Below are 26,411 nucleotides of genomic sequence, written 5' to 3'. Positions count from 1 at the left end.
TTCTGTGATACAAAGGTCTACAGAGGCAGAGGATCACAGCAAAGAGGTTTGGGCTGGGGCTTCCCTGGTGGCGCAGTGGTTGAGAGTCTGCCTGCCGATGCAGGGGACGCAGGTTCGTGCCCTGGTCCGGGAGGATCCCACATGCCGCGGAGCGGCTGGGCCCGTGAGTCATGGCCGCTGAGCCTGCGCGTCCGGAGCCTGTGCTCCTCAATGGGCCACAACGGTGGGAGGCCCGCGTACCGCAAAAAAAAAAAAAAAAAAAAGAGGTCTGGGCTTACCAGTGGTCAAAAGTGGGTGTGTTTGGAAAGATGTTGTGTTTGTCTTTCCATTTTCTATTATTAAGTATTGAAAACCTGTGATTTAGCTGTTTTGTTTCCGCATTGCTTTTTGCTTTTCTCTCTCCCTTCCCCAGTCCTGGCTGACCCAGATGGCTTTGGATCTATCTGTCCACTTCCTCTCTCACTTGGGGTTTTCTGCCTCTGAGGTTTACTCTGAGGGAGACTGAGATAGTGTCTCCCTGGCCTGTCTGCTTTCTTGCTGACCCTTGAACACCCAGACCTTTTGTATATTTTTAAGTGTTGGATTCCAATCTCAACTGAGAAACAGAAGGTAATAGGAATATGGGGAAGGTACAAAAAGTGGTTAAGATCATACTGATCTTTACCACTCTGGTGTCTGGTCTCTAGTTCTCTTGTCCCTTCTGAAATGGAAACTAAAAATCCCATTGAGCTTTTCCTGTTTTGTTTTGTTTTGTTAATTTTTATTGGAGTATAGTTGATTTAAAATGTTGTGTTAGTTTCTGCTGTACAGCAGAGTGAATCAGTTATACATATATCCACGCTTTTTAAAATTCTTTTCCCATATAGGTCATTACAGAGTATTGAGAAGAGTTCCCTGTGTGATACAGTAGGTCCTTATTAGTTACCTATTTTATATACAGTAGTGTGTCTACGTGCATGGAGCACACCAACTGTCCTAAAGGGATGCTGGGCATGCCTGTCCTTTTTCTTCAACAAGGGTCTTGCCAGCACCATGGGCTTGCCAGCACCCTTAGGATCTGTGTCTGAATTTATAAGGCTTTCTGGGAAGTTGTGCCCATGTCAGAGAGTTTTTGGTCCACAGAGGAAGAGGCATTGCTTTACAATATCTAGTTAATCCCACTACCTAATGAGTTTCTCTCTCAGAGACTAGAATGTTTTATTCAATCCAGTTACTAAAATGTGTTTATCCTCTTAGGTTATTATTTTATTTTACATTTCCCTCTGGGTTTCTTTCAAAGATATTATGTGATCAGGCATTCATTTACATAGGAGTTTCCTATTTTAAGACTTTAACCATTAAAATTAAACTATTATATTTAAGATATTTAAATAGTAAAAACACCCATCTAAATAATAATTTATTAATGTTTTAGTAAGTATTAATAAATCGTAAAATCATTTAAAATTGTCTTAAGTATTTTAAAATAATAAAAATAAAGATATTTTAAAATAGCTGAGTATTTCTAAATATTTAAATAAAATATTTAATATTAATAGTACTTTAATTCCTAGTTTAAATGGAAAATGTTCTTAAAATAAGCTTAAGGGAAAAAAGAAAATAAGAAAAACACTGAATAGTTATTTCCGAAGGACAAATAAACAAAGAGCAGTAGACGGGAGGCTGAACTATTTGGATTGAAGAAGAGCTTAACCTTTTTCTACTATAATTTTTTAATGAATCCATTCTGAAATCATAAAAGGGGCATGTGAATGTGGTGTGTGTGTGTGTGTTTTAAGGATGTCTTTCTTTTTTGGTATGAAAATTTTAGAATGATTTAACTGATATAAATCAGAAATCTCAAATGTTCTTTGGATATAGCAAGCCATCTTCTACTCTCTTCTTACTCTGCTTTAATAGCTAAGTTTTTATTAATGATGTTTATTTTCTTCCATTGTGAGGTAATATATGATCAATACAGATAAACTGGGAAATATTGAAAAAGAAGAAAATAGTCACCTATATAGTCCCATCACACAGACAGTAACATAATCTGAGAGGGTCTTTCTGTTATCCTGACATGTGAATGAGGGAGAGAATATAGAATTAATGGATAGAGATGTTTCCTACAAACCCTTATAGATGTTGCTTTACTGGATCCTGATTTAGAAGAGTCTGAGGTCAGTCTGATTATTCTCACTTTACGGATAACCTTTTTATTTCCATGTAGGTGGTTGTATGGTTCTTCCACTGTCTTTCTACTTCTGTGTCTGCACTTTCTTCCACCAAAGAGCAACCTGGAACCTTTACCCGTTGCCTTTTTACAGCACTAAGGGGATTAGAGCCCTCAGTGCCTGGCGGGGGGGGGGGCCTGCCAGGTCTCTAATGAATCCTTCTAGGTTGTCCTCCACCCATGTCTGTTAGTCTTAGTTTCTCTCTACCCGTCCCTTGATGGTTCCATGATGCTATTCACTGAACAGTGCATTATCAAGAACATTGATTGTCTGTGACATCATTTCCATCAAATTCTTAAATAAGATTTAATCTCATATGGTGTTATCCTTTTGTCCTCTTTGTTAAAGTGATATGATGAATACATTTTTAATATTTTCAAACACATGATAGTTTTTGTGGTTAGGTATCTATATTGTAATAACAAACTGTAAAGACATCTGTAGAAGTTATTTTATTCTTAATTTTAAGGTTTTTTTAATTACAAAATTAAAATATTGTTCCAAATCCATTTTGCATCAATGAAGGATTTCCTCATATCATAATTTTCCGAAACTTCCTTTATCCGTAAGTTGGCCTCTTAAAGTATATCCAATATCACTATAGAAATTTTGGTATTACTTATATTTTATCTGATATATCCCTTATATTTTATACTTTCTAAATATATTTATATTTTTTAAATAGAAATCATTTTAATTTAAAGAGTCTTGTCCTAGAAGAGGCCTAGAAGAAAACTAGCTGGTTATCAACGCTAATGGTTGTAAGAGTCAAATCCAAGGAAACTATTTAAATATTACAAAAGTTCTACCACAGAATCATTGGAATGTGTGCTTTTATTAGATCATTTTTTTAGGTAACCATTTGGCATCTTTTTGGTATTAAAAAAGAGAAGATAAGCTTACATTTCTAGTACAGGTTAAAATTATGGAGATACTGTTTTTAATGATTACATGTCTTTACTCAGTTTTCCCTCAAAGAAAAGGACACATGGCTTGAAATAAGCTTTTTAAAAAAATCACCAGTGTCAGAGTTACATCATACAAATGAAGTAGAATTTTACCCTATTTTATGGAACATGTTACACCAAGTTTGGGAGGAGTTAACGACCATACTAACATAGGAGACAGAGGGTAGCCCAGCATTGTAGTCATGTGCTAAATGATCTGAGAGTCCCAAATGTGAACACAGGAGAATTTTGGCTTCAGAGGTAACATCTCTAAGAACTTGTATTTTTGTGCCGCAACCCTTACTGATCTGACCTCTTGAAATGCTTCACTTTGTTTCCAAAATTATGTTTTTGCTGTAGGATGCTTAGTATATCCCAAGCACTTGATGTATGTAACTTCATTTTGTTCTTACAGCAGTCCTGTAAAGTAGGTATTACCGTATCTTTTTTACGAATGAATAAACTGAGACCCAGGATGTTAAACTAGGACACTCAGCCAGCAAGTACACAGACCAGAGCATTTTCTAGTCCAGGTACATCTGACATCAAAGCCTGAACTCCTAACCACCAAGCTAGACTGCCTTGTTGAGTGGTTCCATCTAATTCTGTTTAGGAAAAATAATTAATTCTGGTCACACAACATGAGAGATTGAAGGAAGTTTATAGTCTATTTATATATATATTTTTTTGGCCATGCTGCGCAGCTTGCAGGACCTTAGTTCTCCGACCAGGGATTGAACTCTCGCCCTCATTAGTGAAAGTGCAGAGTCCTAACCACTGGACTGCCATGGGAATTCCCTAGAGTCTTTTTAATCCTTACACATTACTGATAAGAAAACAGAAGGCTTTTAACCTTTATGATAAAGTTAAGGTGTTTATACTTATTTATAAAGCATAGTGAAGAGTATTTTTGTATTAAATGTATTTCTTTGTCTAATGTACCAAACAATCCATATATGACCTAGCACTTCCCAAAGGTAAATTATTTTTGGACCACTGATGCAGACTTGGATTAGGGTAGCATGGCCAGCTGAAGAAGAAGTAAAAGCATGTTAAGTCATTGTACTGTGATGGGAATCAGCCAATTTTCCTATAATCCCTTTAGTTTCAGAGATTTGATATAGGTTGATCTAAGAAGAATGCTAAGTGAACAGGAATAAATACTTTGCTTACTTTCATTTCCTACCAATGGCGGGAAAGGAATGAATAATTCCTCTAAGTGGAAATCGTCCAGACTCCAATGGGTATATGTTACATTTAAAGTCTCTTCCTCCTCTTACTTCTTCTCTTTACTGGAATCTGTGAGACCCTTGAATGTGCATACAAATAAATGTGCACAGCTTTCAGAGCACTTTTAGAGACATCTGAATCATAAGGAATAACACAGAGTGGATGAGAAGAATGGAGATCCATAATTTATAGAACAATCACATTTTAGCCCTAAAAATGGCCCAGGTTGTCTTACAGACCTATTTCTCCAGCCAGTTCTATTTCAAAGACGTGGAAACTGATGCCCAGTAAGTTCTGGTGATCTACATTCCCAGGTAGGTTCAGATCATGCTGTATTCTAGATCTATCCCAGAGTGAGGTAGCTCCCAGTCCAGGACTTTTCCCTGAATGACTTTATGCTTTTGTATACATTTAGCCACCTAATATACAGAATCCCAAGTAGATATTCAGGGCTTTTAGGATTGCATCTTGATTTACAGTGTTATTGAGTATCTCTTTGTATTGTTTTCTTAATGGTTGCTCTGGGTATTATGACCATCTACTGATATCAGTGTTTTACCACTTTGAAGTGTGGAAGCCTTATTTCCTTTTAGGTCCCTTTACTTTCCCCACTTTTAAATATAATTATCTTGAGTATCGGGCAATATTCAGTGTTTGTTTCAGTGATCTAATATGTTTTATAAAACCCATTAGGAGAATCGTCTATTGTATGTAGCCATATTTCTGTTCCTTTTATTGTTTTTCCTTTTTTCTTTTTTCTGATGTTCCAAGATTCCTTCCTTTACCATTTCTTTCTGTTTGAAAAACTTCTTTTAGCCATATTTTAAAGAAAGGTCTGCTAGCAACAAATTCTTTTTTTTCCTTCATCTGAGTATGTCTCTGTTTTCGTTTCATTCCTGAAGGATAGTTTTGCGGGATATAGACTTTGAAGATGACCAGTTCTTTTTTTTTTCCCTTCAGCACTTGGAAAATGTACCACTTCCTTCTGGCCATCATGGTTTTAGATGGGAAATTTGCTCTTATTTGAATCGGTGTTCCCTTATGGGTAATGTGTCATTTCTCCCTGAATGCTGTCAAGATTTTTTTTTTTTTTGCTTAATTTCTCAAAATTTAATTTTGAAATGTCATGTCTTGGTGTGGATTTCTTTGTATTTATCCTCTTTGAGTTTCATACTGTTTCTTGAATCTGTAGGTTTATATATATTTTTTGCCAAATTTGGACATTTTAAACCATTGTTTTCTCTAATATTCTTTTAAGTTTACTTCCTTTTTCCTGTCCTTCTGGGACTTTGATGATATATATAAATGTTGGATCTTTTGTTATCATCCCAGTCCCTGCCACTGTGGATTTTTTCTTTCCTTTTTTTAAGTCTATTTTATTTCTCTTGTTCAGATTGAGTAGATTCTATTGATGTGTCTTCAGGTTCTTTAATATCTGTCCTCTGTCATCTCCACTCTACTGTTCAACCCATTGTTTATTCTTGTTATTGCATATTTTAGTTTTAAACTTCTATTTAGTTATTTTTTATAACTTCTAGTTCTTTGCTGAGATATTTATTTTTACATTCTAAGGAATTTGCAATTGTGTGTTGAAGCATTTTTATGATGGCTGCTTTAAAGTCCTTATCAGTAATTCTAACATCTGATTCATCTCAGTGTTAGTGTCAGCTGATTCTTTTCTCAATCAGGTAGTGATTTTCTTAGTTTTTGATGTGATGGGTGATTTTTCATTGTATTCTAGACATTTTGGCTATTATATTTGGAGACTCAAGGTCCTATTTAAATCTTTTATCAGGCAGTCATCCCATTTGGGCTTAGCATTTTCAGAGACTTTGCGATGCTATTTTGATCAACTTGGTTTATTTGGGGCTGCTCAGGATCCCACGGTCCCTGCTGGTTCCACCTGAGGGGACGGAGGAGTTTCCCTGGGTATGGCCTCCCAGTGTCCCTGGTGGGGGTGGGGAGAGGAATTCTTCTGCCAGTGAGAACAGACGTACTTCCTGGCGCTTGCTGTACTGTGATCTTCTTTTCCTCACTCCTTCCCCCACATTGCAGGGAAGGAGAACACTTCCCAGGTGGGGCTTTTTTGTGTCAGGATCCCCTTTGCTGGTGCTGCTAGCTGCCTGCTGTCTCTCACTGGGCAAAGGGAGTCTTAGGCCTGGTGAGTAAGGAGAGTGCTTTCCCTGGCTGCTTACTGTAAGTGGTGCTCCTGATCCATCCCTTTTGTCAGTGCTGCTTGCTAGCCTGGTGGTGTTGGTGGTACCCCATTTGATCTGGGGGGTGAATGAGCCTACCTGGGCTGCCTTCTGTTGCTAGCTTGGGGGTCTGGAAGGTCTGGGCTTGGCTGACCTTATACGTTAGGTCTGGGATTGCAAGACCATTTAGTCCTGGGGTCTCTAATCCATTCACCTTCCTTTTCTGCATTTCAGAGTTCTCTTTGGTTGCCTCTTGTATTTATTCCAGGGTTTGTGTTTATATCAATACTTAGCTGGGAGGTACAGGGAGAAAGTTGTTTGTGCCATTCGTGGACGTTTCCATGAATGGAAGTCTCATTCATGGACTTTTGAGGGAGGGAAACCCTTAAGACTACCTATAATAGAAAAATATGAATTTGGTCAGTGGCTTTATTTCAGCAGAAAGTACTCTATTCTGGTACATTTCTACCTCTCATAGTTCCCTATAAATGAAACCAGAACACAATCTACCTGCTCTTTCTTCCCTCTCCTTCCTCCACTTCTCTAATCATGCTACCACTATAGACTTCTATGAATGGAAGTTCTTGTATCTCTGAAAGTGCAGAAAAAGAGTTAAATTAAAGCCTGGTTTCAGTTTGCCACCCTTTGTGGTGGGAAAGTGAGTCAGCAAATGCTCTATCCTTGGGCCACCACTTCTTCCTCCACCATGGCCTCTTGTCAACCTCACCAAGCTTAACTTCCCAAGACTGGGAAAATGGGCTTTTAAAGACAATTTGTCACATCTTGTACGTCAAACTCAAAAAGAGAAAGAAACCTTAAGTGTAAATGCCATCTGGCTTTATTTACTTTTCATCACCCTTCTCTTTCAGAAACAGCTGGACAGATGCAAGCTTTTACTCTAAAGAGCAGTTTATAGGAACAGATTAAAGAAAGGATTTGTTTTTAAATTTTTGAACAATAATTTGATTTAATTAACATAGTCACTAATTGTTTTATAACTGAAAATGCCCCAGCCCTTGGACAAAAATCTGAAAAATGCTGGGAGGTTGCTGATGAAGATTTTGCATGAGGGTTCAGAAAATCAAATACTCATTTCATTTCTAAGGGAAATAATAAAAAAAATCTAAAGGAAATTTAAAGAATTAGTAAATATAACAGCTGTAATCTGATGTGTCCCTCTCAAATTCATTTGTTGAAACCTAACCCCCAAGGTGATGGTCTTAGGAGGTGGGGTCTTTGGGAGGTGCTGAAGGTGGAGCCCCCATGAATGGATTAGTGCCTTTATAAAAGAGACCCCACAGACCTTCCTAGCCCCTTCCACAGTGTGAGGATACAATGAGAAACTGACAGTCTGTAACCCAGAAGAGGGCTCTCCCCAAAACCTGACCATGCTGGCACCCTGATCTTGTACTTCCAGCCTCAGAACAATGAGAAATAAATTTGTGTTGTTTACAAGCTACCTAGTCTGTGGTATTTTGTTATAGCAGTGTGAATGGACTAGGACCATAACTATATACATATATAAATGGAATTCTCAAATTCTAGGAAAAATCCGAAGATCTAGAAATAAGTGATATTTTCTCATTTGTTGAGGGTTAGAAATATAAACAATATAATTTTACACTAGTGATCTCAACAGGGTTGGGGAGGCATGGGGCAGTGCATGAGAACTGTAATAGTAAAAGTAGAAAAACTTGATTCTTGCTTAGATGAATTTATGTGTGAATGGAAATGCTATAAAATGTTTTCAGTTAGGAAAGTACTTGCAGCACAGAATAAAATCACAGTTTTCCAGGACTTTGGGGGAAAACTTTATTCACTGTTTTAAGTTTTCATTTTAATGCAATGGGAGTGAGAAAAATAGCCTATCAAGGATATCTGTATTCTTCTCCCTGGAACCTGTAAGTCCCCTTACACAGCAGAAGGGACTTTGTAGATGTGATGAAATTAAGGACCTTGAGATGGGGAGATTATGCTGGATTGTAGGCTTGGGAGATGGAGGAAGGGTCCATGAGCCATGGAACACAGGTGGCCTCTGAAAGGTGGAAAAGTCAAGGAAATGGGTTCTCCCTAAAGCCTCCAGAAAGATATCCAGCCCTGCCAACTCTTTGATTTTAGCCTATCTCGGACTTCTGACCTTTAGAACTATAAGATAATAAATTTGTTGTTTTGAGCTCCTAAGTTTGTGATAATTTGTTATGGAAGCAGTAGAAAACTAATGCAAATACTTAGGTTATAATTAAGGATGTTGCTGTTCACCTCATATGCTTTTCTATATAAAAGCATTACTCCACCACTGACTTTGCCCTCCCCCCTCCCCCCATTTGGCAATGTCTGGAGACATTTTTTATTTTCATGAGTAGGGTGGGTGCCATTGTCATCTAGTGGATAGAGGCCAGGGATGCTGCTAAACATTCTACAAGGGAAAGACCAGCCCCTCAACAAGAAAGTATTATCCAGTCCAAAATGTCATTAGTGCCCAGGTTGAGAAGTCCTAAACTAGACTGATTTTCATAAGTATGCAGGAAGTTGAGGCCTACCATGCAGTTTGCTCTAAATTAACTGCGTAGTCTATCTAGACCTGTACTCTCCAACAGGATGGCTATTAGACATATGGCTATTTAAATTCATTAAAATTAAATAATTTTAAAATGAAGTTTCTCAGTCACACTTGTCATATTTCAAGTGCTCACTGGTCACGGTGCCTAGTGACTACCATATTGGATAACTGATATAGAACATTTCTATTATTGCAGAAAGTTCTGTTGGGTTGTACTGGTCTTTTAGACCCTTGCTACCTGGAGTGTTATGTATGGACAAGTAAAATCAGCATTACCCAGGAGCCATGTTAGCAATTCAGACTCTCAGACCCCACCCCAGATCTATTAAACCAGAATCTGTATTTTAATAAGATCCCTAGATGATTCATGTTCACATTCAAGTTTGAAAAGTCTCAGTGACTTTCTCTTGCCTTGTTTCCTTTCTCCTTCCCTCTGGTGCTCCTTCTTCTGTTTCCCTTTTAGCTGCACAAAATGCCTTTCTTCTCAACTTTAGTTTCTAGGCTTTTCAAGCCAGAGCTATGTCTTATTTCATCCCCTCCCCCCTCCCCCAAAGACATTTAACACACTGTCTTGCACAACATAGTTGCTTGGTGTTATTGTTTCTGGACTGAATTGTATTGAAATAACTTCTGAGCCATCTTAGTATAGGTCCTTTTTCTTTTAACCAAAAGGATGGCTATTTTTATCTTTTACTTTATAATATGAGCATTTCCTAGAGTTTTGATTATTAAAAAAAATAAAACCTTTTCAAATATTGTGAGTTAAAGGTTCATTGTGAATTAAAATTCCTAGTGATTCCACGATGTGAATAAGAGAATGCATCATAGTATGCTGTCTCTGGGTAACAAAATGTAGCAGCACTTTTTACTATTAATATTAATTACAAACATCTCCAGAATCATCATGTGTTCTATTGGAATCATTTGAATTGCATTAAAAAATAAATGCCTCATGTTTGAATGTTTGAGTCATCTAAGAGGATTATCAGGGTTTTTTTTTTTTTTTTTTGGTATTAATCAAAATCTGTTACTTCATGTGGTAGCTACCACTGCAAGGAATTAACTTGTTCTTTCTTTGCACCAGTGCAATGAAAACATTCATCGGATGTTTTGGAGGTAAGGTGACGTAGACTCCATGAACGGCTTGATTTTATGAGTGTTGCACCTTGTAGCATACATAAGAATTAACTCCTGTAGCAAAGGGACAAATTAAAAATTGTAGTTTAGTTAGCCATAGACTATTCAGACTGTAAAGGATCTCTTTCATTTTGCAAATAAGGAAACTGAGACCCAGAGAAGTCAGTGTGGGGGCAAAAGATGGTCCCATTGCTTGTAGAAAGGACAACATGGGAGACCTTTCTTTTAGACCTCTTGTCTTCATCTCATAGATGTGTGCAGTGAACCAGAAGATCCTCGCGTGCCCCTCGCAACTTTGAAAACATTTTTAATCCAGTTCTCCTTATTTTAAAAGTAATGTTCTTTTTATAGTTTCACACTGCCTCTCTGTAGACTATTTCTATCTGGGGTGGAAACCCTCACTACAATACTAGTATTGAAGTTGGATTTAAATTCATGTTTCTTTGTGCATATTAATCTGCATTAAAAAAGTTTTAATTTCATACATAGGTGAATAAAAGTGCCAAATTATGTAAATTCTCTGTTATAGTTCTGCAATTCCAAATTTACTAGACAAAGCCACACAGACTTAAAATTCCTGAAAGCACAACTAACACTGCAAAAAAATAATTTGGTCCAGAGATTTTGGTGTGGATTGCCTAGAATTGTAAGCAAAAAGTTGCTTTAGGACACTTTTTTTTCCCCTGAGGATAGAGCATTGCCTTTCATTGGACTCTGAGAGGGGCTGATGTCATGGAAATGATTAAGAACCACCAGTCTTTTCAACTCCTGAAATATATATATATACAATCTGAGGGCTGGTGAGAACATGACTTTTGCAAGATTGCAAGTTTTATTAGTAGGATTTCTTGAAACCCCCATTTTTCTATTAAACGTTTTCTTCCTTCCTCTAAAATTTCTATGATTGTGAACTTTATGTAACTTCTATGAAATAATCCCCAAATGATGAAAATTCGACAGCAGTGCCATAGAGATGACAGTCATTGACAAGAGTAGTGTGGGTATCTGCTTAGTTAAAAAAAACTTTAAAGAGCTCATTTTAGTCAATACCCAGTTCTTTTTCTTGCTACTTATCCTGCCTTTCTCCCTATCTTTCTAGTTGTCTTTTTTCTTCTACCGTAGGTCTTAGGATCATCAAAGAAAGTATGATGAGAATACTCTCCTTTGGAGAACACAGGTGTCTATAACTTATGCAAGAGATAGCACTGATACAAAGGTTTCTCCCTATATGATCTGTGTGCAATTCTGATCTGTTGGAGCTTTGTGAATATGCTAAGGGGGTTGGAGGGTGGGAAGGCGGGATGCAGGAAAATATTTCTTCTGCCTGAATAAAAAGTTGCACATCCATATACAAGTTACTCACCCTCAGCCCCAACTTTTAAGCCACGCTTACATGTATTATATATTTGATAAATGTTCATGTGTAGTACACTCTTCAGAAGTCTTTAATCAAGCAACCTCACTTGTATTATAATAATAATAGTTCCATCTTATTGGAACTTTCTAATCTTATTATACTATTCCATCTAATAAGATGGAATGGTACTATTTTCGCTGATCCTTTGCTTTGTTTTTCTTACCAATTTAAGTGTTGGGTTACTTTCCATGTTGTACCCTGGAGCACAATGGGGAAATTTAAAAAATCAAATATTTAAGTGCAAACTGCAGAATAAACTGTCAGTAGTCAGACTAAGCAACTACATTTCACACTTTGAGATGCCTTGTATATGTTCCATATGTGGGTTGCCCCTGATAAGTTCAACTGGGCATTATAAAAGATATCTTGTAGAAATGCATTTAAAAGGTGTAATTGCGCTTTATAACTTTACGTAGTTAAAATCAAAAGCCACAGAAGACTGGAAGAAATAGGAGGTGTCTGAAAAATAAAGGTTTATTAAAAGGAAACCATCAGTAGTAATTTTGAAAAATTAGAGCACTGAAAAGTATCAGCAGAGTTTAAAATCTTAAGAGGTAACAAGACTCTACAAATTAGACTTGAAGATCTACATCGGCATCATAGCCCTGGATGAAATCAGGAAAGTCCATTTCTCTCTCCAGTCTAAACTGGAAGCAGATATTTTACTGACAGCTTGGAGCAAAAAGTAGGCAGATGAATCACCACAGCTTACATCTTCCCTAACAGGATTTTTCTCTCTGTAAGCCCGAACTGATTAAGGTCTTTTATTAAGAAATGTATGTGAAGTGGGTGGGTGAATGTAACGAGAAAAGCAAGAGAAATGTCTGGGGTGGTCCGAAGCGTCCCTTTCCTTTCCTTACAAAAGCAAACATGCCACCCCTCTCGACTTCATTTGTTCTTAGGAAAATTTTTTGTTTTATCTGTTTTCTTTTCCCCTTTTGCCAAAACTAGAGTGTGGTGGAATTCTCTCAGCACTGGCCCTTTCCCAGCAGCCCAGCTGTTTCAGGAGGGTGGGGTCCGATCCTACTGAGGTGACCGGAGGGCATCGAATGCTGACCACCCACCCTCAGTGCTTTCATGGCCCGATCCATCCCCACCATCCCCTCCTCAGCCATAACTTGTGGGCAACAGAAATGTGAAGCCTGCGTCTGCTCCCCAGTTCCTTCCCTGCTTTATCTGTTTTCTTCAAACATCTCAGCTGGGTCAGGCCCTGTCGTTAAAAACAAGACAGCCTCACCCAGCTTCACAGTTAGGAGGAAGATCTGGCCTCCGCCTTGGGCCTTGACGGGGGGGACTCAGTCCTGCCTCTCCTCGTGGAGGGTTCCACACTGTCGCGTGGCCAGGCAGCAGCATCCACCCCAGAGAAACTTGGAGCAAGCTGCCCAGAGACCCCCCACGGGCTGGCCAGCTCTGAACAGGCTCAGAGTACAGCGTCTCCATTCCTGTGTTCCCAGGCTCTCCGAAGCCAGAAGGATTTCTTTGTTTCCAGAACTCGAGAGCAGCAGAACAGGCTAAGGTGGCCCATTACTCTTTAGAAATTGTTCCCCTCTGCCTGAAGCATAGGAAAATCAAGGATCACTTAAACCTTGTATTAATTTGTCTCTTCCCTCAAATCCTTTTTCATATGAGGTAGGCTCTAAAAGTAAGAAATGAAAAGAAAATACTCCTTTTATTTCCAACTGAAAGAAGAAAGGGGATGACCTGGAATTTGAGAGCTCATCAAGAAATGCTGGTGGGGATTTTCAGAAGGTTCTGGAACTGAAGGAAAGCAGGCTGATGGTCCCTTTGTGGCTGAGGTGGCAGTGTACCAGAGAACACAGCCCCACAGTTTGCTGTCTCTAGGTTGGGAGAACCAATAGCAGTTTGCCCTGGATATCCATATTTCTTATAGATTTATTCCTTGAGTTTTCCCTGAAGGAGAACAAAAGGGGAAAAAATGGAGGGAGCCTACTAGGTGGCCTCATGCTTTATGTTCTACCTGCAGGGTGTCTCATTCTGTCCTCGCAGCAGTGTTGAAAATACATAGTATCCCCACTTGACAGATAAGGAAACTGAGGCTCAGTGACATTGAATAACTTGTCCTTTGTCACACAACTAGTAAGGGAAAGAAACAGTATGTGACCTCAGGCCTATCTCTTTTCTCCTATAAAATATGAATACTGACTCTTAAAATCCTCCAGTTGTGCAGCCTGGGAGGTTAAAAGAAATTTTATCTGCAAGGAGCCTCAATCCATCCTCCTCCTCACCAACTAGCTTCTTGAGTGCCTGTGGGAATAATGCCTGAATATTGTCAACTGTTTCCTTAATTATTAAAGAGAAACATGCTCTTTGTAAAAAACCCAAAATTACAAAAATATTTACATTAAAATTTAAAGTCCGTACTGCCACCCTGCCTCCTTGTGGTAACTCCTGTCAACAATCTGGTGTGTATTCTTCTAGACTTTTTATAATACATGTAAGGTATATATGCGTATCTGTAGAAATTTTATAACAAATGGAATATTGTAACCTTACAGACTTAACACAATTTGTGTATCTTCTGACGTGGGTCAGTACAGTAGAGCAATGTCAGTCTGTGTGATGGCTGCTTACTACTCCACTTATATATAATGTCAGCGAATGTTTATATTTACAGTTTTCCCCCAGTACAAATATTGCTTCATCCAGCATTCTGTATTCATAATATATGCTGCATCAGGTATTTCTGGATGTGATGCATTTCTACAGGTGGAATTGTTAGATAGGACATTTTAAATTTAGACATTGCCAAATTGCCTCCAAAAAGATGGTCAGATGACTCTTCTGTCAACAGTATATGGGTGTGTCCATGGATTTACTACTCATTCCATCATTAATAGGATTATAAATCTTCCCCAGTCTGTTAGCTGTTCTTTTAAGATAAGAATGTCATATTTAATGCAGATGAGCTTTAGTTCTGAAGCCAAAGGAGCTTTCTAGCATTTCATTCCTGGATTGAAAGACTCAACCACCCAGCCATGGACATTGCTGGACAGCCATGCCCCTGCCCCCTCTCCCTGCCCACACACACAGTCTGAGCCACTAAGCTCCCTGCATGCTTCTGAGAGGGCCAGACAGATGCTTCCTGCCAAAAGATGGGAAAAACAAACTAAAGATGATTTGGTGCTAATTCAATCTTTCTTATCTCAGTTTCTCTCTCTCTCCCCGCCTCCCTCTCCCCCTCTTTTTCCCCTCCCCCTTTATTAAAGCATAATTGACATATAACAAGCTACATATATTTAAAGTATACAGTTTAGATATAATTGATAATCAATTTCTGGTATAGCAATCTAAAAATCTGTACGTATATGAACATATATGTGAGGGATATGTGATGCACACACACACACATACAGAGTATATACCTATTCTTAGCTTTCCCTTAACCAACTTGATTATTAACAAAAACTTTGTAAAACATAGTAATTCATGCCCATAGCCACTTTTCTCTTATTCCTTTTGCAGCAAAACTGCCTAAAAGCTTTGTCTGTACTTGGAGGGTCCAGTTCCTCTCCTGTTCTTTTTTTTTTTTTTTTTTTTTTTGCGGTACGCGGGCCTCTCACTGTTGTGGCCTCTCCCGTTGCGGAGCACAGGCTCCGGACGCACAGGCTCAGCGGCCGTGGCTCACGGGCCCAGCCGCTCCGCGGCATGTGGGATCTTCCCAGACCGGGGCACGAACTCGTGTCCTCTGCATCGGCAGGCAGACTCTCAACCACTGCGCCACCAGGGAAGCCCCTGTTCACTCTTGAATCTACTACAATGAGGCTTACATTCTCAAGACCCACTGAACTGTCCTCACTGACCTCCTAGCACTCAGTCTATCAGCGAATCATATCAGCTTGACCATCACCCTGTGTCTGTGATCACCACCTTCTCATGTTCAGAACCGCCCTTAGCTCTCGTCTGGAGCACTGTGTGAGCCTCCAGCTGACCTCCTTCTTCCTCACTTGCTCTCCCATAGTCTCCAAATACTGTTCTCCTCTAAAAGATATTTTACTGATTTATTTTGTTAGTAAAGGTCTTTCACACCCTTCCTAGAACCTAAGCTCCATGAGGGGAGATAGTTTTTTCTGTTTGGTTCACTGTGGCATCCCCAGTACCTAGAATAACCTGACATATAGTATACACTCATATATTTAGATGAATTTTTTAAAAAGGGTTAGTCAACTATAACCTTAAGACCAAGTCATTCAGCTCTGACAGTTACCAAGAATCAATTGTTTTTGCTCCTAAAGTGCCAGGTTATTCTAACAATAATGTAGCTAGGTAAATATCACATTATCTAATAAAAATGAGGGCAACGAGAAAACGTTTCTGGGAAAGCTAAGAGGAAGGCTTTGTTAATATTCAATGAAGACAAGTTGCAAAAAGAAACTGCTTTAAATTTGCTGGGGAGAACAACTGTAAGTGTGGGGAAAACCATAAAACATCAGCAAGGTTTTTGTACCCAAACTGCTTTGCAAGAATTTTAAGTTCTGACTCCACTTTGAAGAAGCCAATTTGGAGGGAGTTAATATGTGATGCTTTATTGGTGTGGCTTTGCTTGGAAGGTGATGCAGAACTCCAGTTAACAGACCCATATTCAAATATAAAGCCTTGGCTAAAAGGATTGGCAAATGAATACAAATCAGTATTTTAAATTCAAATAAAATATTGAAGGTATCATTTTTATAATTTTGTGTTCTAAACATTTTTAAAATTAATTGTTAGCCTCAACTGAAGCTTATTATAGGGTATCTGTGTTTGCGTGTGCACACACTTTTTTTGTCTCTGTTGTTGAAGCATAACTGATACCATTTTATGTGTATGTTTTAACACCTTGTTCTTCTTACTTAACAGTGTTATCTTGGAGATCATTTGGTAAGGATAGAATTTCTTGAGAACTTTAGAAAGTTGAATAGAATCCCACTTTATGAATCAACTTAATTTATTTTACTTTTCTACTTGTGGTTGCCTAGATTATTTCCAATTCTTAAAAATAAACAATGCTGCAAAGAATTCCTGGCACATACATAATAGTATTATGTGTAAATATATCTATAGGATAAATTCTGAGAAGTGATCTTGATGCAGTTTATTTTGATGGCTTTAGAACTGATTGATTTTTATTCAGGATTTGTGTGTTAGAACTTGCTTTGTGATATTTTGTCTTAGTTTTGAGCAACCAATATTTTACTCTGAACGTGTAGTTAAACTGATTGAAACTCATGTACAAAAATATGTTTATGATTTGAATTTGGAAGTCTTTAGCCTAAATACCCACTTCCCAACTGAATAATCATTTTTATCACTTAAAAAAACTTTTTAATACAAGTTTCTGATAACAAGAGATATCTTAGGCACACAGCTATCTCACTGTAGAACAGACTGCCTCCCTCCTACTCTGCCAAGAGTCTGTACTTCATAAGCATCAATTCAGAGCATTTAGCAACTGTAAGAGACATAGCCAGTCTCCAAATGCACTATCGTATTCACAGTTTCTGCTCTTCTTTCTGTGTCTTTCAGCCATTAAATATATATATATATATAGCCATTTATATATATATATATACATACATAAACACATAATTTTTAAATAAACACTTTTAGATTGCAAGAATATTTCTGAATTTGCTTTTGGATTAAATTTTAATTTTTCCCCTCATTGTGTTAGTAAAATAATGAATTATAAATTAAATTTCCATTATGTTTTTTCGTCCTCGAATTTTGTCTTCTGGGTAACACATATCTTGTCGATCCATGAACTACTACATCCAGTAGTTCATGAACTGCAAAGAATAAAATCCACAGGATTCTGTCATCAGCTATCTTCTGTGCGTATTTTCAGCCAGATTTCAGTAGTCGTTTAGACTTGTACCATTTTGGGAGAATCCTAATTCATAGCTGAAAAATTAAATATGTTGTAAAACCAATTACAAATTCTCTGTTTATGTTGAACTTTTTCTAAGGAAAGATCCTGGGCAGGGGGAGTTTCATTTATCCTTTAAGGGATAAGTGTTATTCAAATCACTTTGGTAACAGCTAGACCACAGTCATGCAATAAGTTTAGTATCATTTTCTCAGTAGACGGTGTTGAACTGTGGGTGACAACACTGATTTTCTGTGAGATTTAAGGTTGATCATTTTTAAAATAAGGGAGGGAAATCTGTGTTTGAAAAATTTTGTAATCACTATGTTTAGGAGGCAAAACAGATTTAATTGTTCTGAGAATGGTGAATTATCTCCTATGTGAAGAATATGTAAGTGACATTATCCCTTTTTCTTTGGGTCTTGTGTGAAAGAAAATAAATCTCATTGTCTTTTTTTTTTCATTGTCTTTTTTAAGACACTAAGACGCAGTGAATGTTTTGAATGTGTGTGGGTATGTAACACACATACATATTTGTTATATATACATTTATATAGTATATGTATGTGTATATATGTATGTGTGCATATATATAAATTATATATTTTTTTAAGTTTAAAATATACCTGTTATTTAAAAATGATAAGGGCTTATAAGAAAAACCTTTGTTAGGCATTTAGAGTAGCATTGTTTTTTAGATATTAGTGGGTAATAATGCTCTGGTGAGCCAGTCTTATTCTAGTTAGTTCATTCCAAGACAGAGCTGGGTGGAAATCCGAAAACATGTTTAGGGGGGCAGAGGAGAGGCGGGGACCCATCTTAACATGGTTTAACACACATTGATTTCGTAGGGAGGACTGAGATCCTCATTTGAAAGGCAAGAAGAGCGAGGCCAAGGAGAGGTTAACTCGGACACAGCAGCAGTGTAGGATGGATTTACCTTGACTCATTTTAGATCTGTGAGATGTCTGATTTTTTTGTCAAAACACAAATTTACCAACCAGACTGGAAGTGCTTTCTGTTTTTTTCATCAAAAACCTTGGACTCCCTCCCTTGAGGTCTTCTCTGTCAGACATTTTTTTCTTTTTAACTTTGGTCCTTATGTTCCAAATATAAGCAAAGTTCAACTAGTTAGGAAAAAGTCCCTCTAGAAAAAAGCCTCTAATTGTGAGACCAGATGGTAAGCATTATTCAGTTGATGGGGGTGTGTATATTTCAGGGAAGGTGTGGTAATCTGATCTTGCTCTGCAGCTGTGACCCCTTCTTCCAAAACAGCCTCCTTCCTCCCTACTTTTTGCCTCCACATTCCAGCATCTCTCCTTCCATCTTCATGGGCACCGGGGCCCTCACAGATTGATTTGACAGATGTAGAAGAAAGGACTGAAGCTCGCTCGAGGAAGAGCGACTTCTGCTATTTATTCCAAACCACAGATATATTTTGATTATTCTCCTCCCCATGTTACTTGCAATATTGGCAAATCATGCCAAATGTAACCACTCTTGTTCAGCCCACTGAGAAACAGTCTTAAAGGACTCAAATTGCCATGAGCCCATCAGGGTGTCTTTAAGGCCTCTCCATCTGAAGTCATGCAGGTACCTCAAGCTGAAGATAAATAAAACCTAGGGCACCATCTGTGTTCTCCTCACCTGCCCTCAGAAAACAGCAACTGATACTTTCTCCTATATTTCTTCCTTCAGTGGAAGGTAGCACCATCCTTCTGTCACCCAAATGGAAAATCTAGGAATCTTTCTAGACTCATATCTTTCTCATCCATTCCATGCAGTCTATCTTCTAAATACTTTTCCAATCCTTTCATACCTCTCTTCTCCCATTGCCACTGCTTCTGTTCAGGCTCTTCTTTCACCTGTGGAATTTGGAAATATCTGATGGTTTTGCCTTTATTTTTATCCACATCATTTTCTTCTTCCCTTCTCTTACAGTGTTGTATATTAAATGAGACTCTGGCCAATGAGGCCAATGAAATTAAAATCTCATGGGAGGAAGGATAGATGAAGATCATTATTTCTTATATGTTCCACAGGCTATTGTAGTATGTGGCTGGGGCTGAGAATCAATGCTAGACTGGAAAAATTTCAAATATCTTTGCCAGGCTATGTACAAGGTCTTCACGGTCTTGAACATCTTATCTTCTGCTACTTCTGCTTCTGGCTTTACAATAAGCAACCACAAACTACTTGTGCTTCCTCTTTCTTTCATGCTATTGCATACCATCCTTGGTTTTATGCCTTGATCTGTGGGGATTCGTCCATCAGAAATGTTCTGGAAATATACAAACTACCCTACTGAGTACCACATTATCTTATTCATCATCTTGGTAGGTACTGAGCTGACCCATGAGAAACTCCAAAATGATTTGGGGCTTCCATGCTTCTCTGTGTTCCTCTGTTTTCCTTCTTGTTATTCTTGTCACATCCAACTGCAAGTCCTAGAAATCTCTTATCATTAGGATGGTGTCATCTCAGACCTTTTTGAAATGCCAGGTCTTCATGGTCCAAAACATGCTTCCACATTTTGCCCTGGAAGAAATCTGCCCTGGAACTGTGCTACACCAGCCTACACACATTATGCCTCCCATGATGGCACTAGGTAGTGTAGTCAGGTAGATATGCAGTGTGTAGAGGGCTTTTACGTGTCATATCTATCTCAGTTTGATCCTCGCCACACTCTATGGAGTAGGCAGAGAGCTATTATTTCTCCACTTTACAGATGTGGAGATGGAGGTTCTTTTCATTCTTATCAACCTGCCTTATAGGTGTGCACTTGAGTCTCTACAGATTATGTGTTGGTAATCTGTCCACAGGTTACAGATCAAGGGTCCTCAACGCACATCTCAAGTTCAATGACCCAACTGGATTATGGTGGGCTCCTTTTTCCTAAAGGGGCTTGGTTGTAGTTTTTGTTTTTAGAAACTTGGTGGTAAATCCATGATTTGAGCAAAGTTGATCTCATAATGTTCAATCACGATTGTTCAGAAGCCTAATCACCTTGGAATTTTCCAGGGCCCATTTTCCACTGAGGTAGTCCACCTTCAGCTTTTGGTCAGTTTGATCCTCGGCACCTCTGTGAAAGAGAGGGGAAGGGAGAAGGAAAAGCTCTGTATGATTGATTTTAGATGTTGATTTTTGAGGCCTGTGCTATGAGTCTCTTAAATTACTCAATCAGGTCTCAAAGATCCAAACACAGAGTGTTGGGAAGGTGTGGTTGGGCCTAATTATAGTACTACTAAAAACCGTTCCTTTTAATGAAGAAGAAGGGAGAGGACTTGGAGTTCCTCAGTGAAGCACCCGTGTGTATTAGCTCCTGGTCAGGCTATGGTGTCCCCACTTCCTGTCCCTAATCTAGGCTCCTTGCAGGGTTGGTAAGGCCCATTGGGCTAGTTCCTGAAACCATCATGGCTTTTATCGCAAAGATCTTGCTCTTTTTGAATTTAAAAATTAGAAGAAGGTATAAACAACAAATGACTGTATTTGAATTCTGCCACTTTTGAAGAAAGTCAGACAGCTTGAGCAAATCCATGAGAATAAGGGTCTTCCCTTCTGCTGCCTGGAAGGAGAAAAAGATCATGTTATTTAAAATAAATCTATTGAGATGCATGCATGTTGCTGGTATCTAATCAAGCTCTGAATTTGAGCTCAACTAGAGCTTTGATAAAAGAAAGGGGAAAGGAGACTTGAAAGAATGCTCTCCCATTCATGAAGGGCCTGCATGTTTTTAGTTTCCAAGTAAATGGAATAATGGGACCATGTATTTTCCATCCAGGCATTTTCCATCCTGAGAATAATTCCCTTCCCAGCTTCTCAATGAATAATGCATTATTTCTGAAACTCAAGAGGCATTCCTTTGATTTTCCTTTATGTTTAGCTTTCTGAGTGATTTTCAAGCAAGGAAATTCAAGGACTTGGAATGAATGCTTTATTAACATTTTTACTTGAAGTTCAAATAGCTCCTTGGCTATTATCTCCTGATTTTTGAAATATTTTTTTTCTCCCTAAGCAAAGTCTAAGGTATTGTATTTATTAGAAAATGAAGCACCTTGGCCAGTCTTCAAAGCGAACAGCAGTTTAAAACCAATACACATTTGTGTTTAGAACAAAGAGCTTTATGGGGATACTTTGCTCCTTGCTTTATTTTCATTTCCCTGCTGAAAAGTTTCAAAAAAAGAAAGCTCACATTCAAAACTGGGCTGTTTGGAGACTAAATCTCGTTTGTTTACATTTTGTGAAACTCATTCCTTGAGGCTAGTCCAATTCACGACCCCAGTCCAAGCCTGCCTTCACCTAGGCCAGTGCCATTTAAATCAAAAGCTTCAAATGCACTTCTGGGATCATCCCTACTCCCTGTCTGCTCATTGTGTAGCCTAATTACACAATTACACAATTAGGGGGGCCCATCAAGTAAGATGTAATGGGACATGATGGTGCCCACCAGTTCACGTTCTCTTAGCCAAGGATCCCCAGCTCATTCCTGGGGTAATACGGTGGTAGATTTTAATGCTATTTCACAACCTCCATTTCCCCTAGGAGCCAAGTGAGTGGTTTCAGGAGCTAAGTTGGAACTAAGAACATAATTTGCATTTCCATCCCTTTACAGTTATAGTAAAATATTCATGATTTAGAAGAGTTGGGGAAGCAAGAGAATTTAAATAGGAAACATCTAGAGCATAAAATTTTGGTTTAAAAGATTTAATTTTATTAATTTAAGAAGTGGGAATGTAACATAGTGTTTTCTGGAGCATGGACTCTGGAGCCAGCCTTTAAGAGCAGAAACTCTGGGGTTTGCCTCAGGTCTGCCACTTTCCAGGACCGTGGCCTTGAGCAAGTTATTTTACTTTTCTGTTTCTCAGCTTCTTCCTCTGGGTGATGAGATAACAGTTTTTATCTCCTACAGCTGTGGTACAGACTAAGTGAGTTAATGTTTGTAAAACATATAGAAAAGTACCATTTAAGTGATAGTTGACTTAAAATAAAAGTAAATGTTCATCTTACTGTTGGAAATTGCTATTTCCAAACAGGCCCGTGCTGCTGAGCAGATAATAACAATATTATTGCTACTGCTGTTTCTGGTAAGATTTACTGGGTTATTATTTTCTGGGCACTCATTTACTCCTGCCACACCCCAAATGAGGCAAATGGAATCATTTCTATTTCTCAGATGAGAAAACTGAGGTAAAAAACTAATTTGCCAACAACAGGGACCTATGGCGTAGGATAGGGTACTGTGTTCAGGATCTGGTAATAACCTATAATGGAAAAGGATCTGAAAAAGAGTACATATATATGTGTATCTACACACACACACACACACACACACACATACATATATACACAAAACTGGATCACTGTGCTGTACACCTGAAACTAACACAACGTTGTAAATCAACTCTACGTCAATTAAAAAAGGAAAGTAATTTGCCTAAGTTCGCCCAGTTTGTTAAATAGCAGAGCAAGGATTTGAGCCCAGTCAAACCGAATCCAGAAACTGCGCCTCAACTAAACGTTAAAGGGTGTTTGTCACAGTGCTTTTGCGTGAAAACTGTCTTATACCATTAAAAACTGTATTTTTGGGCTTCCCTGGTGGCGCAGTGGTTGAGAGTCCGCCTGCCGATGCAGGGGACACAGGTTCGTGCCCCGGTCCGGGAAGATCCCACATGCCGCGGAGCGGCTGGGCCCGTGAGCCATGGCCGCTGAGCCTGTGCGTCCGGAGCCTGTGCTCCGCAACGGGAGAGGCCACAACAGTGAGAGGCCCGCGTACCGCAAAAAACAAAAACAAAAAAACTGTATTTTTATAAGCATCAAAGTGTGTATCCTGACTGCAGGATGTCTCGATTTCGTACCGCAATTGCTTAGCAAACTCTGTTTTGCTCAAAATAATCATCATCAGTGTCTCAGAAATACTCAATTTTAGTAAGGTCTGAATTAATGAGATTTTATTCAATTGCTCATTTTATCGTCAAAACCTTTTCTGATTATTTCAGAAAATGAACATTTTATTGCAAATGATTATCCGGTGGCTTTGAAGCTCAGTATTTTTACCTTGAACTGAAATCGTTTCACCCCATGGTTGCTCGCCTCATCTTTCTATTTTTCTGTTCTCTCTTTTTTTCAACCTCCCGATCCCGCTCCCCGTCCTCGCAGGTGCCTTTATCATCTGCTGGACTCCTGGATTGGTCTTGTTACTTCTTGACGTGTGCTGCCCACAGTGTGACGTTCTGGCCTATGAGAAGTTTTTCCTTCTGCTTGCCGAGTTCAACTCTGCCATGAACCCCATCATCTACTCCTACCGCGACAAGGAGATGAGCGCCACCTTCAGGCAGATCCTCTGCTGCCAGCGCAGTGAGAACACCAGCGGCCCCACGGAAGGCTCCGACCGCTCAGCGTCCTCCGTCAACCACACCATTCTGGCTGGAGTTCACAGCAACGACCACTCCGTGGTTTAGAAAGGAAACTAACTAAGATGAGTCGCGGCCATCATCTACTGAGGGATGATCATCCTCCCCCTTCCCAAAGGCAGGGGCAGGGTGAGGTGTGAGAGAGAGGAAAAACACACTCGTGTACTTAAACACTAACCCATGGCAGTATTTGTTCCTAGACCCACCAAGACTTGATGTATATTGAAAAATTAGCTTATGGGACAACCCTCATCCTACTCCCCGTTCCTTTTGAAAGTAGAAAGTGGAGACCTTGCAATAGAATTCATAAACAGACTCTGGAGTGTCCATTTACACTACACTAACTAGTCTTCAAAAGATTTTGTGTGGTTTGGTGCAAGTCAGAATCCATTCTGACTAGTTGAATCCACAACTTCATTTACATACAGGCTTCCCTGTTTTTCTCTTTAAAGGATACATTTCATTTAATAAACATGTTTATGCCTATCAGCATGCTTGTGATGGATAAGACTATAGACTGTTTTTAAACGATCATAACTCCATTTTTTTCCTTATGTAGGAAAACTGTAAATTAGAATTACTTTTTTAGAAAGCATGCATGTAATGTATGTATGCAGTATGCTGTACTTAAAAAGATAAAAGGGTATTAATTTTAAATCTTCTAGGAAATAGAAGAACCTAGATGTCAAAGCCAGTATTTGTTTAGGTTATGAAACAAACAATGATCTAATCACAATATTACCTTTTTTATTAAAGTGTTGTAACATGTATAAAACAAACAGGGAATGTAAGTTTATTATCAGAAGAATATGTTGTACTCTATAAAAGTTATAGAGATGAGCACAGTGGTATTGTTCCCACATATTTATAATATCCAAGTACATTCTAATTATTAGTTCATCAGAGGAATTTTTTAATGACCTGTGTTTTTCTGTATCATAATACATAGTCATTGTAGAAAACTTGAAAAATACAGAAATGTATAAAACATTCAGAAAAAATACTGATAATATCACAACCCAGAAGTAAGCACCATTAACAGTTTTTCCCCTTTGTATGCCTATATGTATATTGTATACCTTTTTATATAATTGGGATCATACTGTAAACAGTTTTATAACCAGTTTGTTTTTTCCACTGCATAATTGCCACATTTTCCTATGGCATTAAAAATTTTACAAAAACATAATTTTAATGGCTATATAATATTCCATTTAATGGATGCAACTCAGTTTATTTAACCATTCCTGTATTGTTGACTACTTAGGTTATGTCTAATTTTCACTATTATAAATAATGTTTCAAAAATTTTATGTACATAAAACTTTGTCCATATAATTGATTATTTACTTAGGACATATTCCCATGAAGGATTTTTTTTATGTGAAATGTCTTTTTATGCTCTTACCTTTTATAAAAGGGGATTTCCTGCTTTTGCCCTATGTAGGTGGCAATTGTGAGGAAAGCCAGTTAAATTACCTTTTTACAAAGGAAATGCAGTGGTTACTTTAGTTGAGAGTGACTTTTTTATATAACAAGATGGACTAGAAACAGTCAACTGCCACAAATGGCCAGGATACCCTACTTAATATGTCTAGCAATTCCAAATTTCATTTGAGCAATGGATGATCCAGCTCTCGGTAGCCACAACTCTAGTGTAGAATTGAAGACAGTGCAAAGAAATCACACATGCCGAGTGAATAAAGGATCATCTTCATATTAAATAGCTTCTGTAGCAAATGAGTTGAGCGTGTTGGTATGTGACTGGATACTGTGTATTCTCTAAGGTCACCCCCATAGATGCTGCCATATTAGGTGATACCTGTTCAACTGTCCAGGTAAACTAATTATTGCACCAGTTTGTCATAATAAGTAACCAGTAAAGTCACAGTCACGAAGCAGGTGTGGGAAAGTCAGGAGTATGTTTGAGAGAGAGATGTCCAGAAGAAGAATGGTTATTTAGGAAGGAGGAGGTTAGTGCATGGTCACCATTTGAGCAGAGGGCAGACTCAACAAGTGCCCAAACTGGAAAGAATATGGGGAACCGGTTAGCAGAAAGGTGTTTGCACAGACTTTACACAAAATACAGAGCATTTTATAGTGGAAGGGAAACAAATGAACTTGGACTTTTACTCATGCGCATTTATTCTGAAGGAGATATGGACTATTTGAAATTTAAAAACATACTAATTGGACTTTAATAAATCATTCTCAATCAGTGTTTGCTAATGTGTGGTTCTGGTCAGTGCTGGTTTCTTTTGTTGGAGAGTCATCCTTGCACTGCATGGTGCCTGCCTTCTGTGATCTCTTTTCTGTTCCTGCCACAGGGCTTCTGAACTCACAGGTGAAGCCACCATATGCTTCCCCAGCTCAGAACTGCTTTGTTTTCAACCTGAGTCATAAGTCTCTCCAGTGTACAAGAGGTGGTGGTTTATG

The 26,411-nt window shown here is 38.4% G+C and overlaps 1 protein-coding gene across 6 annotated transcripts in view; it reads left to right on the top strand.

The window, feature by feature from the left end:
- The window catches only part of LPAR1 (lysophosphatidic acid receptor 1), a 166,176-nt gene extending 139,983 nt beyond the window's left edge, over positions 1-26,193 (top strand). For all 6 annotated transcript variants that reach the window (XM_081236312.1, XM_081236313.1, XM_081236309.1 and 3 more), the window contains exon 4: positions 23,722-26,193. In XM_081236312.1, coding sequence (XP_081092438.1) covers positions 23,722-24,023 — 302 coding nt within the window. In that variant the 3' untranslated portion in view covers positions 24,024-26,193. The remainder of the gene's footprint in view (positions 1-23,721) is intronic.
- Positions 26,194-26,411: the final 218 nt, after the last annotated feature.

This window comes from Mesoplodon bidens (assembly GCF_964165515.1).
Source record: "Mesoplodon bidens genome assembly, chromosome: 6".
NCBI lineage: Eukaryota > Metazoa > Chordata > Mammalia > Artiodactyla > Ziphiidae > Mesoplodon > Mesoplodon bidens.
This window is presented reverse-complemented; position numbering and strand designations above follow the sequence as displayed.